Source organism: Homalodisca vitripennis, unplaced genomic scaffold, assembly GCF_021130785.1.
Source record: "Homalodisca vitripennis isolate AUS2020 unplaced genomic scaffold, UT_GWSS_2.1 ScUCBcl_2534;HRSCAF=7406, whole genome shotgun sequence".
Classification (NCBI taxonomy): Eukaryota; Metazoa; Arthropoda; class Insecta; order Hemiptera; family Cicadellidae; genus Homalodisca; species Homalodisca vitripennis.
The window spans coordinates 23,452-39,895 of record NW_025778660.1 but is presented as its reverse complement, the minus strand read 5'-3'; the positions used below and the strand labels follow the sequence as shown (position 1 = coordinate 39,895).

The 16,444-nt window shown below is 32.8% G+C and overlaps 1 protein-coding gene across 3 annotated transcripts; it reads left to right on the top strand.

Moving 5' to 3' along the window:
- The first annotated feature begins 230 nt into the window (after window positions 1-230).
- Window positions 231-15,896, top strand: LOC124372104 (legumain-like). Of its 3 annotated transcripts, none has more exons than XM_046830469.1 (12): window positions 231-263; window positions 1,400-1,537; window positions 2,282-2,379; window positions 8,224-8,308; window positions 8,813-8,895; window positions 9,001-9,139; window positions 9,445-9,514; window positions 10,333-10,454; window positions 13,922-14,116; window positions 14,533-14,646; window positions 14,944-15,117; window positions 15,710-15,896. In XM_046830469.1, the coding sequence occupies exons 1-12, from the start codon at window positions 246-248 to the stop codon at window positions 15,839-15,841; spliced, it is 1,368 nt and encodes a 455-aa protein (XP_046686425.1). In that variant the 5' UTR covers window positions 231-245; the 3' UTR covers window positions 15,842-15,896. The 3 variants fall into 3 exon arrangements, with proteins under 3 accessions (XP_046686425.1, XP_046686426.1, XP_046686427.1); XM_046830470.1 differs by lacking the exon at window positions 231-263 and adding an exon at window positions 708-856; XM_046830471.1 differs by lacking the exons at window positions 231-263; window positions 1,400-1,537; window positions 2,282-2,379 and adding an exon at window positions 4,313-4,359.
- The last annotated feature ends 548 nt before the right edge of the window (window positions 15,897-16,444 follow it).

Here is a 16,444-nt window from a genome sequence, read left to right as displayed (position 1 = left end):
TTTTATAAATTTCGAGAAAGGTATTTAAATTGTTCACTGTTCATCCACACAAAAGAGATCGGTGGTTGAATAAAAGCACTCGTACGATTATATTTTGTGTTTATACATAATTACCAGCAGAGCCGGCAGCTCAGCAAATATACCGCGTGAACCAGACAACCTTGAACTGCGCAATTCTAACGCAGGAACAATAGCGTCCGCGCAACCTAGAAATTGTAACCAGGCGCGCCACATTTTGTATTATTATGTCCTATCCACTTCAGGTAAGTACAATACCAACGCATAGCCTCTATTTCATCACTTATTTACACCTTCTGAGCTTTATAAATATCCTCACAATGTTACCAATTAATATGTAATGTGCTAACTATAATATTGTCTTATTTACTACTATCTTGTCAAATAAATCCACAAAAGTCACTGTCCTTACAGTAGAGTGAATGCAATAGACTTCTCACATATTGCTTTCAATGTAATATTAACAAAATATTATTTTTCCACCTCCCACAAAGGATTCACTTACTCATCTTGAATGGTTTAGAAAGATCTATAAAGTAAAGGTTGTCAAAAATTCATGAATATGTATTATTGGGATTATCTAATAGAGTTCTTATCACCTGCCAAGTACGTATCGTAACAAATGGCCTATTCTTCTTTAACACAAGTACCTGTTGAAGTCGATTACAGCGTTGACTCAGGAAACTCTGAATCTTGGGTTTTATATGAAAGATATTGGTTAGATATCTCGACAGTACACTATTCATTGAGTGTTGGAATTTCCTGTGAAGTGGATATGAACATATATGACTGAAATGCAGTGAGAGAATCACTCAGTCAAGTACCAACATCTATCAACGTAAGTATGCATTTCTAAGGGGATAGGAAATTTTAAGTTGTGCCGCCCATTTTATACTTACCAAGTCCACCATTTTGAAGCCACTTCCATTCACATAGTACGTCTCTGATGAAGTAAATGGTTGAGCTCTTTTTCATAAGTTTAATATTGAATTAAAATGTTAAATATTATAACATAATAGTGTTTTAAATTTGCTTTGCACAATTTTTTCGTGTGAAACCACTGTACTTATAAAGAATGCCCAATAGAAAAATTTCACTAAAATAGTACACAAAATATAAAAAGTGCAATGAGTTTACTCAAATGATTTTATTTCAGTAGATATTCTGAACAATCTAACCATCGGTATACTTTCTAGTATATTATTTGAATGTATTAGTCGACCACAAAAAAACTTTCGTGTGTGGCCAAATAATATTGAAAATCTAGTTAAAATGTCTAAGGCCATTAAGAAATATTTAAAAATGCAAAGCTTAACTAAATGGTTTCGTAAAATAATGTGGATTGAGTAAGAATTCTTCTTAGGCACATGTGTTTCTCCAGGTGATGTTCCGGAGTGTGTTGGTCATCTTTCTCGTGCCCCTCTGCCTGGCTATCCCCCTGGATACCTCGGGTGGTGAAGGCAAGATATGGGCTGTCTTAGTAGCTGGAGCTAAGGAGTACTATAACTACGCCATGCAGGTTAGTCTTTGTCATAGGATGTTAACATACGATCTTCTAGTGTTACGTAATGATAATTTGGGAAATCTTCTATTTGTTACCGAATTATTAAACCAATGTAAAAGAAGGAAAAAGGATTTTTTTCGGATATTTGGACATCGTTCAGTGGCACACAAATCAGTAATACCTGTACACGTAATGGTCCTTCAATAACACAAATCCTCCCATCCTCAAAAAGAAGCTTCAAGCAAACAATGTAAAAGGTCATGTATGACGATGACTACATATAGGTTTTCAAAAATAATATATAGACAAAGATATAAAAGTTTTTTGAAACTTGGTTCAATGTAAGGGTTCTATATAACACTCTTAGGTGAAAGGAAATGAAAAACTTTTACGTATTATAAAAAGTATACACATAATAAATAGTATTTTATATAAATAATTTTATGTTATTACTAGGCTAAGTATACTCTGATAGGTGTGATATCCCTTTAATAATTAATTAGTTTAACAAATTTCAGTATAAGTTTTCGAGTTGTTGCCAAATTTAAACACCTGCAATGACATGATGAAAAGTTAATATTGTTTATATGTTTAAGATCTAACCTCCAAATCCCTTCTTCACTTTTGAAACAGCACTTATGTAATTAAAATCATATTTATGTAAGCAAATGATTGTTATAATTTTGTTATCGTCAATTAAATTATAGTTGTTATTTTAATGTGAAGCATAATCTTTCATTGTGTATGGATTGTTTCTAGGCAGATATTTGTCACGCTTACCAAATATTTCACCGTCATGGAATCCCAAACTCCAACATCATAGTCATGATGTATGATGACATAGCTTACAATCCAAAGTGAGTACTAATATCTAGTACTAGTTCATTAAAAATAATGTTTTCCCAGTCATGATGTATGATGACATAGCTTACAACCCAGAGTGAGTACTAATGTCTAGTACTAGTTCATTAAAAATAATGTTTTCCCAGTCATATATATGATGACATAGCTTACAACCCAGAGTGAGTACTAATGTCTAGTACTAGTTCATTAAAAATAATGTTTTCCCAGTCATATATATGATGACATAGCTTACAACCCAGAGTGAGTACTAATGTCTAGTACTAGTTCATTAAAAATAATGTTTTCCCAGTCATATATATGATGACATAGCTTACAACCCAGAGTGAGTACTAATGTCTAGTACTAGTTCATTAAAAATAATGTTTTCCCAGTCATATGTATGATGACATAGCTTACAACCCAGAGTGAGTACTAATGTCTAGTACTAGTTCATTAAAAATAATGTTTTCCCAGTCATATGTATTATGACATAGCTTACAATCCAAAGTGAGTACTAATGTCTAGTACTAGTTCATTAAAAATAATGTTTTCCCAGTCATATGTATTATGACATAGCTTACAATCCAAAGTGAGTACTAATGTCTAGTACTAGTTCATTAAAAATAATGTTTTCCCAGTCATATGTATTATGACATAGCTTACAATCCAAAGTGAGTACTAATGTCTAGTACTAGTTCATTAAAAATAATGTTTTCCCAGTCATATGTATTATGACATAGCTTACAATCCAAAGTGAGTACTAATGTCTAGTACTAGTTCATTAAAAATAATGTTTTCCCAGTCATATGTATTATGACATAGCTTACAATCCAAAGTGAGTACTAATGTCTAGTACTAGTTCATTAAAAATAATGTTTTCCCAGTCATATGTATTATGACATAGCTTACAATCCAAAGTGAGTACTAATTTCTAGTACTAGTTCATTAAAAATAATGTTTTCCCAGTCATATGTATTATGACATAGCTTACAATCCAAAGTGAGTACTAATGTCTAGTACTAGTTCATTAAAAATAATGTTTTCCCAGTCATATGTATTATGACATAGCTTACAATCCAAAGTGAGTACTAATATCTAGTACTAGTTCATTAAAAATAATGTTTTCCCAGTCATATGTATTATGACATAGCTTACAATCCAAAGTGAGTACTAATGTCTAGTACTAGTTCATTAAAAATAATGTTTTCCCAGTCATATGTATGATGACATAGCTTACAACCCAGAGTGAGTACTAATGTCTAGTACTAGTTCATTAAAAATAATGTTTTCCCAGTCATATGTATTATGACATAGCTTACAATCCAAAGTGAGTACTAATGTCTAGTACTAGTTCATTAAAAATAATGTTTTCCCAGTCATATGTATTATGACATAGCTTACAATCCAAAGTGAGTACTAATATCTAGTACTAGTTCATTAAAAATAATGTTTTCCAGTCATATGTATTATGACATAGCTTACAATCCAAAGTGAGTACTAATGTACTAGTTCAGTTGTTCATTAAATGTATTATATGTTTTCCCAGTCATATGTATTATGACATAGCTTACAATCCAAAGTGAGTACTAATGTCTAGTACTAGTTCATTAAAAATAATGTTTTCCCAGTCATATGTATTATGACATAGCTTACAATCCAAAGTGAGTACTAATATCTAGTACTAGTTCATTAAAAATAATGTTTTCCCAGTCATATGTATTATGACATAGCTTACAATCCAAAGTGAGTACTAATGTCTAGTACTAGTTCATTAAAAATAATGTTTTCCCAGTCATATGTATGATGACATAGCTTACAACCCAGAGTGAGTACTAATGTCTAGTACTAGTTCATTAAAAATAATGTTTTCCCAGTCATGATGTATGATGACATAGCTTACAATCCAAAGTGAGTACTAATGATGTCTAGTACTAGTTCATTAAAAATAATGTTTTCCCAGTCATGATGTATGATGACATAGCTTACAATCCAAAGTGAGTACTAATGTCTAGTACTAGTTCATTAAAAATAATGTTTTCCCAGTCATGATGTATGATGACATAGCTTACAATCCAGAGTGAGTACTAATGTCTACTACTAGTTAATTAAAAATAATGTTTTCCCATTAGCTATTAGTATTTATTCATTATTTCTTTATTTGTACATGAATACAAAGTCAAAATTAGGGCCACGTGGCTCTTTCTTATATTTTACCTTAAAAACCAAAAAATACATCACTCCAGTAAAAGAAAGAAACCAACTTTTAAATCTGTCTATAATGTTTTTAATCATTTAAAAAATTAAAATAAAAACGTGAATTAATTTGATTTGTCTAATAACATATATTAAATTACACACAAAATATAATCTTGAAGCCATTCACCCAGTATTTCACTCAACCCGCTTACACCCATGTCCACGCCATCGGTCTCGGCAGCCGTGGTCATCCGATCTAAAAAGAGCTTTTCAAAACTGAATGGGACCGTGCCCGGCTTTCCAGTTCTTTAATACTATCTGGAAGGGAATTCTAAGCTCTTGATGCGGTAACAACGAAGGACTCTTTAAATATTGATATTCGATGACAGAGGATCCGCAGAATATTTTCCTGTGCGGGTATTTCTTGCGCTTCCATTGTTACACGTGAATTTGAAATCTTTGGCAAAATATTGTGGAAACCGCTTTTAAGAATGGAATATGACACATTCAAAATTTGAATGCTTCTCAAATCATTTAATTTTAATATTGATGCAAGAGAATAGTATGAGGTGATTCGGTTATATTTTCGTAAATTGAGCAAAATTCTGATGCAATAATCTTGGACAGTTTGGGACTTTGTTGCTTAAAACCACAGTCATATGATTAATTATGGAGTTTCCTTATTAAAATTATAGTAATACGAGTACATACCATAAGTAACACTTTAATATGGAACGTAAAAAAAGTTGCATTTTCATCAATAAGTGGATCGCGAAAAAGACTTTTTTTACAAGTACCTGCTACATGCTCATCGTAGTCGAGCAGGGAGTAATCATATCATAACGGGATTTTTCAACTAGCTAGTATGGCTGTTTATAATTATCACGAATTATAATAATTATGGTAGGCAAGACATTTTAAATTCATCTGACAAAGCACAACAACAATCTAGTTGACATATTCCTTACTGTTACAGCAGTATCTATTGTTCCATTGATCAGGGTTTTTAGAATCTTGTTTACTACTTAAAACTAAAACACAATGCAATCCAATCTAGACTTCAAGAGCCTTTCAGTACGTTATCCTTATCTTGTTGAAGTATAACGAATCTGTGCTCTGCCACAAGAGTACCTTCGTGATTACCAATCACATTGATTTAATGTTTAGAAGTAACCTCTCCCTACATGATTTATTTTTAATATTTTTACTCAATAGTGATAGTTACTATACTACATACGAAAAACAGCAGTTCATGAAAGTACACTTCACTGTACACGAAAAAACAAACTTTTCTACAGTTGTAGGGTAATTATGTTTTAAGAAACCAACAAGTGTACACATGGTTGTACACCGGACATCAGCTGTAGTTAGTGTCCCTCTCTGGTGGTTCTTGAACTTAGACCAGCTGTTTGTTTTTTGCCAGACGTCATTTGTAACAAAACTTTCTTCTGTTGAACAACCCAGTTTTCTCTGTACTTAAGTAAAACCACTTTAACAAGAACCGATATGATTGCATTAGAATAACTTCATAATACAATTTCGTTTTCTTAAAACCCTTTTCGTCTAGAAAGTTCACTAGAACCACTGTTCACCTCCCACCACCCACTGTTCACCCCACACCCCTGCGTGTGGGGTTCACTGTTTATACCTCCCATTTAAACATGCACTTGGTACAGCAGAAGCTGGGTAACAAACAATTATCCGCTAATATAAAAATATCTGGGTAAATAGGTTGACCGTAGTTCTAGTTACTGTGTCCTATGGCTTTTGGAGTGGAAGAAATTCCTTTCGTGTTAAAGATCGTTCCTAGCCTATAAACCTACCCGCTTTGACTGGAGAGGCTTACAAAGATCTGGTTTTTCCTTTTTCCAAGTTGGCAAGACTGGCACAGTGTGCATTACCCTCCTCAAGGGATCTTCACATTAGACGGCTCTCACCCAACTTTGTTCTGAGTGAACAGGAACCTAATTTTTTTTCAACTACCTGATTAAAAACAGGGTAATCTTAAATATGTCTCCTATACGTAAGGCCGTCTATTTAGAGTATATCGAATGTTTGACCTAATATATTTTATCTGATTCGATTCTTTAAACCTATGAACAAAGTAATCAGCATTATCAAAACTGTAACATTTATCACCTACCAACCTCCACCTACGCAATGTGGGGGTACAACGGTTATCGCAAGATCAGCAATGTCGATTGTGGCTGCTGCTTGGATGGGTGACCGCTGAGCGATCCTGTCCTTGCAAGCAGCCCGCCTGCCCGGCCATTGGTAGTGTTTCGGTCATTTGACCCCAGGTTAAGTTTTAGAAAGGGCCTCTTAGCCTAACTTCGCCTGGTAAAATAAGACATCTTTGCTTTACTTTACCTATGCAACTTTTTATATTCATGATCACTTAAGAGTAATCGAAATTGTATTAAACTGTTAAGAATAAACCGATGCCTTAAGAGTCCCCCCTCCCCCATTAACTTTCTTATGAATAGAGATATAGTGATTTACTTTAGGGGATGTTTTATATGACCAACTGGTTTACGTCAAATATGAAATGTTTGACTCCCCCGGTTACTGTGGGAGTGGACTGAATGTATCTCACATACTAACTGGTAAACAATAAGAGACGACATCGTAAAACCATCTATTGGTATTCCCAGTACGTCGAAATGGTCTTCAGTCAGACAAAATAAACTTAATAAATGCTATGTTAATCATGGTTGTTGATTCTTGTAATAGCTTGTTTTATGGTTGTGTGCCATAAGTTCTCAAAATAACAAGTGAGTGAATGTTTTATCAGTCTTACAATAACTTTAAATGTAACTTAAATTGTGGAAGTTTTATAAGAAATTCAAAAATAAATTGCCCACCAAATTTGATAAAGTAACATTAGAGAGCTCTAGTTTGCGCCATTCTTCTTCTTTTTATAATAGCTTTAAAATGAGGTGTCACTTGCTATAGGTTCGTTTTAAAAACTTTAACTTACACCCGTAATACCACATTTGAGGGGGGAGTCAAGAATTTTTATACTTCAAAAAACTCCTCAGTTGGTCATATGTGAAAACATTCTCCAAAGTAAATCACTTCATCTCTCTTCATAAGAAAGTTAGTAGGGAGGGATGTGGGACTTTTAAAACACCCTGTATATATTTTCTGCGGTAATTCTAGATCGTTACTGAGGTGCTTCATCGGATCTTCTTAAGCAACTCAAAATAAACAAAAAATATATTTTTCCGTTGTTTTGGAAATTTAAAACTTCTTCTGCCTCATTCGAAAAAATTTACTTCGAGGCTACCATCTCTAAATGTCAAATTGAAGATGCATTATTAGTTTATATGTATGACTCACACAACACTAACAATTTCAAACACTTAGAAAATCCATAATCTTGGAACCCTATTAGTCAAAAATGTGAGTAAGGTTACTGAGTAAGGTTAATCATGTAAATGTATTTGTAAAAACATAACTTGATTTAGTTACGATTAATTCGTATACCAACATAACATTCAATAGTCGGTTATTTAACAGATTGTTTAATTAATTAACTAATTGAAGTCAAGGAAATGAATTTGCAAAAGCGTATTACATAGTTATGGAGCATGTTGGTGAAAAATGCTCTTGAATGTACAATTTACCATTTTAATGATCATTATTGATGATTGTTTTAGTAATCCCAGGCAAGGTGTTATCATCAACCAACCCAATGGTCCTAACCTGTACCCCGGAGTTATTAAGGATTATACTAAGGAAGAGGTAAGCAATAATTGTCCTACAAGGATAATCCTAGGAGATATCTCTTTATTTGTTTTATATATATCATAATAAATACCAAGCATTTTGTATTTCTTGATATGTTACACGGAAAAAGATTCTGGATTTTATATCAATTAATTTAAATCACAATTGGGAGTAACTATACAGTTGTATGTTGTCACAAATATAAAAATGAACACAAATTTAAAATACAATCCGGATCCTGTGAATGAAAGGACACATTAAAACACAAATTCAATACTCTTTAAATTACATTGCATCCAAAGGGGATCCCGTACCACTCAGTCTCACTCATATTAACTTAGGTTGTTTCCTCATAAACTACTTACACATAGAAGTTTTTTATGTTTTTTTTTTCAAATCACATCGTCATCTATTATTCGACCATATTATAATTATTTTAAAATAATTTAATAGTTGACGTCTTAAAATTAAGAAACATTTCAGGAAGTAACGATCTGTTTTTTTTTTTTTTTTTTTTAGGTAACACCCGAAAACTTCATCAACATTTTAACGGGCAACAAGAAAGCGATGGAAGGTAAAGGCTCTGGAAAAGTTCTTGAAAGGTAAGTGATATCATCTGGTAACATTATAATAATTCAAGACAATATAAGTGCAGCTTTAAATTCCTTTTAAATGTGAAATGTATTAATCCTAAATTTTCGAAACAGTGGACCGAACGACCACGTACTTGTGTACTTCTCAGATCATGGGTCTTCTGGGCTCATAGCGTTCCCAGAGTCCGTGTTGTACGCAGACCAGCTTATCAAGGCTCTCAAAACAATGCACAAGAAGAAAATGTACAAAAAGGTAAACTACAATATATGAAACTATCTGAGACACTGTATCTTCTATGTGTTTTATGTAAAAATCACATTATATTTATCATTTCAATATGTGAAAAAGTACAAATGTTGATCATAAAAATTAATGTATACATTTTCTCTTGAATGACTGCAGCAGAAAATGATGAAAAGATTCGTTTTTATTGTATTCGATAATTTGTAATGTGATTAAAATTTAAATTTGACCTTTAAGTACCGGTACTGTAAAACTGCAAAGATTTTAAAATGTACAAATCTATGGTAATAATACCATGTCACGATATTTTTCAGCTGGTGTTCTACTTGGATACTTGTGAGTCGGGGTCGATGTTTTCAAAAATTCTGCCCAAAAATATCAACAGTAAGTAGAGCCAAACTGTCGTCATCACTTAACAACTTATAAGTCTATTCTGCACAGACTGCAATTGTTTCTTTTTCTGTTTACCGTCTGTCTCTCTATCCGTGTTTTTATTTGAAAATAATATTAAAAAACTAATCATCAACTTTAACCAAAAATTAATACACTTTTGTGTTGACAGGATCCATGAATAAAAAAATTTGGAAGCAAAAACCAGGTTATTTTGATAATTTATTTACGTTATTTAATTGTTAATGTTTATATTAACGAGAAGAAAGAAGTGACATGGAAGTTCCTGTCAAACTTGAAATAAGTCAATTCTTTATTATACGATTTTAACATTTAACATTTCATTTTATTTGTTGATAAATGTTCTCCAAAAATATTGTTTTCACTTACTTGTTAAATTAGCATTTCGTTTAAATATTTTAAACAGACCTCTTTTTTAAACCTAATTATAAAATTCTACCAAAGTGATTGATTAAGCCTTTTACTCAAATTTGGTTGATTAGTTTTTAAAGTATGGTTTTAAAATAAAAATCACAGGTACAAAGACAGACTGTAAAGTGGAAAAGATAGATCATTGATTTGCTTAAGTTTACCTACAGTTTATGTAGTGAGTTTTGTTACGTTCCTTATATAGAATCAATGTAAAAAATAAAAAACAAAAATACAAGTTAAACCAGTTTAAAATGTTTTAACGTTAATGTAACCATTTATGGATGCAATATACATAATAAAGAAAAACTATATTAATTCTGCAATATTGTAGCCACAAGCTAATGAAATATGTGAAATTATAATTATTTTATAATTTTCAGTTTTTGCGACTACATCAGCCGACGCTACACATCTTGCCTACAACACGTACTGTGATGTCCCTGGCATGGACACCTGCCTAGCTGGAGAATACGGAGCTGCTTGGATGGAGGACATTGATCACGTTAGTTTATCACGCTCAAACTGATAGTATAGTTAAACCGGAATACCGGAAAACTCCACAATACTCAAACAATAACAATACTCAAAATGCAATAACACATAGAACATAAGTTGCTATAGTGTCAAATGTAAATAAAACAAAACTCACCATTATGTTTATTTTTTTGGCGAGGCCTTTCGAAACCAAAGGTTTCATCATCAGGCGACTCCACAAATAAATATTTAAAATTTACATTACATTATTTAAATTAAAATTAAATTTACATTATGTTTCTTACAATTAATATTAAAATAGCATATTGTGTAAATATGCAAATACAAACATTTTGGAAATATTTCAGCCAGTATGAAAAATTAGATATGACTACAGTATATTTTTTTAATAAATTGAGAAAAAATAAGACTGCAATTTTCAAGAGGGCCTTCTTCATTGTTTTTTCTTTATTTCTGTGTTTTAAGATGACAGAAAATTTTGTTTTATTAAAATTTAATAATATTTACTTTTTTTCCAATTGCTCTAAGTGTCTTCAATAAGTTACTATGTTTTTCTTTTACACGAATTCTTTACATAGTTAACTACTTGTGTAAACAACAGCAATACGTCGATAGGTTTACGAAAACAAACACAGCACATTCTTCGATGGTTTTCTGCAGCACTATTCCCTTCTGCATGCAGAAAACGAATAACACTTTTCAATTGAAATTTGATAGAAAATTCAATTGAGGCGTTCATGTTTATGCGACTGCAGCCAGCGCTCGGCAGTGATAAATGATGTAGCGGGGAGGATGCGCAATCGACTACTGCGCACCTGCCACGTGCTGACAGTCATGACGTAAGATCGGAGGTTAAAAAGAAACTGACCTCGTGCAATGGACTGCTGTCAAAAAACGATCCCCTAAAAGACATTGCACTTTCAAAACTTATTTGGGTGGTAAAGGCTTGTTTAATACCACCAAAAAACCCTAAATATAGTTGTCAATTGTCAATACTTTTTCACACTCGGTAGTGAAGTATAATTTTTAAGGATAAAATTACTGAATGGGAGAGATTTTGGAATGACTTGGATACATCATACAACAGACCCACTTATGTTTGGCCCTCCGAAAACCCATAAATTAGTACTGAATAGTTTTTTTTACATATGCCTGTCATTAAAGATATTTTTACATTACAGGTGTAAGCTTCCATTATGTAAACATCTTGATAATTGTCACTTGTTTATAATTAAAATATGTAGGTATGTGTATGTCTAATATTATTTATTTGTAATATAATCTTTAACCCTTTGAGTGCCACGGGTACTTTCCGAAGGCATATGCATAAAGTGCCACGCTGTTTTTTGCATATTTGTAAGCTTTTGGGAAAAAACCTGTTGTAAAATAACTACCAAACAGATTTCCATCATTTTGTTGTTGTTTTTTTTTTCTTATTAAATGCAGAATATGATACATATCGTTACAAATAAAATTTAATTTAAAAAAATTAAAAAATTTCAGTATTTATAAAAAAAGTTTTTTTACTTTTGTATAAAAAGTGAAGTTTCGACCTAATTTGTGTGTATACGGTATTTTTAAGATTTTTTTTCTTTATACCATGATAAAGGCCATATGATTATAAATAAAACCCATGTGTAATATCTTATTATAGAATTTTAAAAACATGGCATTATATGTATTAACAAAATGCTGCCCGGTACCGACATTTTATAAACTGTACTTCATTTGTCAGAGTTTAGAAAATTACTTAGTAATGATGTAGTTTTCCCAATAAATCTAATAAAACATTAATACAACACAAATAATTATGATTAGTAAATTTAGAAACTAATACTTGCTAACATATTTACATAAAAGTTTACATTTACTAAATAATAACCCTAATAATATTTACACTGAAAATTCACGTTTTTTTGCTTGAACACAACTCAAATCATACATTACTTTTGTAAAGAAATACAGTAAAATACTACATAAGTTACTATTTTATTTTGTATTAACCTCAAATGCTTGGTTATCGGCACATAAACAACAAGAAAGGCCGTTACGCAACACGGTACTCGTCCGCTACGTCGCGTGACTGTAAGACAGAATCATCGTACAGGTACTTATCACAGCCCACTATTTTTGGACGAGTTTTCCTTATCAGAGATCAAAATAAACTTCATTATACGTTCCTTCTTCCATAATGAATAGAAAAATACTCGATGAGTCATACTTCTTATCTCCAAATCGTCTCTAAATAGACACACGAATGACCTGACATTTCCGAATAATGAAACGTTGTGTTCTTATAGTTTTTGATTTAATTGATTGTCGTAATAACTTGTACATTCCAAAATAGGTTAAATAAAGTCAGTTGTTTTTAACAATGTAATTTATTTTGTCCCCGATAAGGAAAACTCGTCCAAAAATAGTGGCTTCTTGACAAGTACCCAAACAACATAAGTTTCACAGATAAAATAGTAGAGAAACAACATAAAACTCGTATTTATTGATAGTTTGGAACCTATTGAATACAGCCGTCTGATTATTTGGCCCAAATAATCTTGTACTATATAAAATACTATCGAAATACGAAACGTCAAAATTGGCGACGCTGGCACTTTATGCACTTTTCGTAGCGTCAAAATTAGCGACGCTGTGGCACTCAAAGGGTTAAAGATTAATTGGCTGAACGTAAGCGAAGCCTATCCTCTTTTGACTGCTGGTGTGATTAAGCGTGTCTTATATACGTGTTTTCCTGTCTCTCTATTTGTCCGCAAAGTATGTTGAGGCTTGTATATAATTGAAATTGTTTATGTGACCTCAGCGAATCCTATTACTCCACGTGTGGTACGGCGTATTCATGCCTTGTATTATATTGGGTCGCAAAGTACTTAGAAATACAGTACTATAATGAACCGCTGGTAAAGAAACCTGCGCAGAAGCAAATATCTGGCCACCCACGCTCAGGAGGGGCCCCTCCTCCGGTGGTGGGGAGTGGTAAAGGCACCTCCTCGTGTATGTTTTATCAGCTGTTTGGATCGTGTGTCACACGCGCCATTTTTATTACAAGGCAGCTACCTACTTGCCTATTCTATAAGTATATTGTGTTTTTGTGTTTATTCATATACACGTGTAAAATATTAATTGATCAGACTAATGTAGTCATAGACGTATCCAGAGAGCTTGGGTTTTGGTGTGAAGTTAACCGCTAAGGGGCAGTGGCCAGGTCAGGCGATAGAACAAGCGGGCGAGTGCCGAGCAGTGGTGGGGATACTGGGGGAGGTTGTCATCACAGCGGTGGAGGGATATTTACCCCCACTCTGCGTGAACTAAAGTCGCCAAGTGTCTTTTTGTAAGCGGATTTTTACCTAGTATTCTCATGTCTGTATAGAAAACTATGATAACTATTTCAGTATCGTTTGATATAAGCCATAATCGTAATTTCTGTTTTCTGTTTATTAACATCGTGGTTGACACCTGTAGGAAGATCACATCAAGAAGGGCCTGCGCACAGAGACACTGAAGAAGCAGTTTCAGAAAGTCTCCAACAGAATGAAGGAAAGTCGACCTTGCGAGTACGGCGAGCTGAGTCTGGGTGTCGATCACGTGACAGACTTCCTTGGTGGTGCCAAGGGTAGCGGTGACCTGGCAGAGGATACCCCTACAGTGCATTCTACGGTAAACTTGATATCGATAAAGTTGAGCAAACATATATGCGGAATAACAAAAAAGTAATTAGTATTATTATTAACAACACTGTATTATGCCATGCGCAGCCATAGCTATACACTCCGACTATAGAGTCAATTAAATTGAGCATAAATTATTCTAAATACATTATAATTACTCGCTAATATTATAATTGCTTACTTTTTGTAACGTACCTAGGTTTATTTTCAAAATATCGTTATGCTATTTTGTACAGGTATGAAAAATTTAACAGCTATAGTGTATGCGTACACTTCGTGCAGTGTACCGTCCAAAGGGAAATTGAGGGAGTTCCTGTAAACAGTTGCTTAAATCAACGTGTTAAACTAATACTAATATATGTTAATATTGCTAAGATTTTGTTTTTTATAGTTATTCTCTTCCAGGTTTCAATTTCGAAGCGCGACGTTCTTCTGGAGATGTTGAACCGGCAGGTTGATGCAGCTGTAAACAAAGAGGATAAAGAGAGGCTGGAAAAGAAACGATTACACTTGATCAATGTAAGTACTTTATATTGTTATTTTTAATCAGTGTATACGTGGAGGCTGTTGGGACTTTGGTGTTCTGAATATTATATATTTTTACCAAGTAAATTCCTAAATAATTAGGAAATCCATAATTTGTAAAATAACAGGTTAAGCATAACCTCCTAAATGGGACTTTTGCTTAAATTTTTACCAACATTTGAATGTCAAATTATATTTAGAAAATTATTTTATAGGTCTAAAATTAGTGATTTTATTATTTTTATTACTGGAATTATAAATTAACTAATGGAGATATTTTGTATTTTTCAGGGCAGAAAGGAAATTGACAACCTATTCAGTAAAATTCTGACCCAAGCTTCCAGATCTGTTGTTGACGACAAGAACGTCTTAGAGAACACTCACCAGCCTCTTAATCTGGAAATGATGCCTTGCTACAGAACTCTTGTGGACAACTTTAATCAAAACTGTGTGAACATCAATAAGGTAAGTATTCCTGTAGTCTTATCTCTCACACTTGCGCGGCCGATGGTGAAACAAAATTTGCTATTTAAGTTTATGATATTTTGAAGAATTTCTTGCAAAACTAAGTTGTTAATGAGTTATGCCCTTTCAAGAATTTAATTGTTTACCGTGAATTAAAGAGATAACGTAATGTGGTATATAATGATTAGATCATGTTGATACCATCTTATCAGACGTAACCTGCTTCATGTTACATATGGATATTTCAAATCATATGAATAAAATGCTTCTGCCAACCTATGTAATGACACTCCTCCCCAATTTTATCGCCTTGTAAACGGCAAGGATTTAAATTTACATTGAACTCTTATGAACCATTTTTTAGAAGTATAATTATTGACATGCGTGAAATTAATTTTTATTAATTGAGTCAATTAGCACAGGAATAGACAGCTGAATTTAATCTTAGTTAGACAAATTTGAGTAATGTACTGAACCGATTCACCTCTTTAGTAACCTTGTAAATTTCCTGGAAGAGATTTCCAGTGTTCGAGGAATATCCTGAGAAGGTTATGGTCATTGAAATTTACTGATATATTTTTGTTCTGCGCAGAACCTCTACACACTGTCACACCTGCACAAGTTGGCCAACCTGTGTGTCCTAGAGTACTCAACATCCGACATGATCCAAGTCTTCTCTAAGGAGTGTAAGGATCAACACAGAGCTCTGGTCAATATTAACTAGAGAAACTCTATTTTTTGTGGAATAAATTGTAATATAAAGAATTTTACACGATGAAGCTAAACTGTTGTCATTTCATAGAACGTTCCTTTTATCCTGAAATAGCGCTTTGCTTTAAAAGCTGTTAAAAATAGTCTAGTTAGTAATGATCATTCAAAATTAATAATAGTTATCTAAGTTTTAAAATTTATTTATTTTAAAACCATTATGATGTAAATTTATGAATTTATTACGTACACTGAGAGATGATAGTCTTCAAAGACGCTCAGCCAAATTCCATGGTTGGACATGCACTGTCATACTTGTCCATTCTTGTGTATGTAGAAATAAAGTGTAATTTCAAATTTTAAAGGATCAAATCTTTCTCGAGATATCTTTCCACATGATGGATTCACATTTTTTACTAGTAGGCCTACGATAGACTTTACAGAAGTGTTCAAATAATAACAGTTTGGGTGAACTAGTGAGAGTACTAAAAGCAAGAGTGCGTTGAAGTGAAACTCTGTTACCGATTTTTGTTATTACAGTCTATTATATTTTCGTTTTACTCTATGAATACAAATGCCACTTACTGAAATCTCAAATTATTGTACACAGTTATTTTGT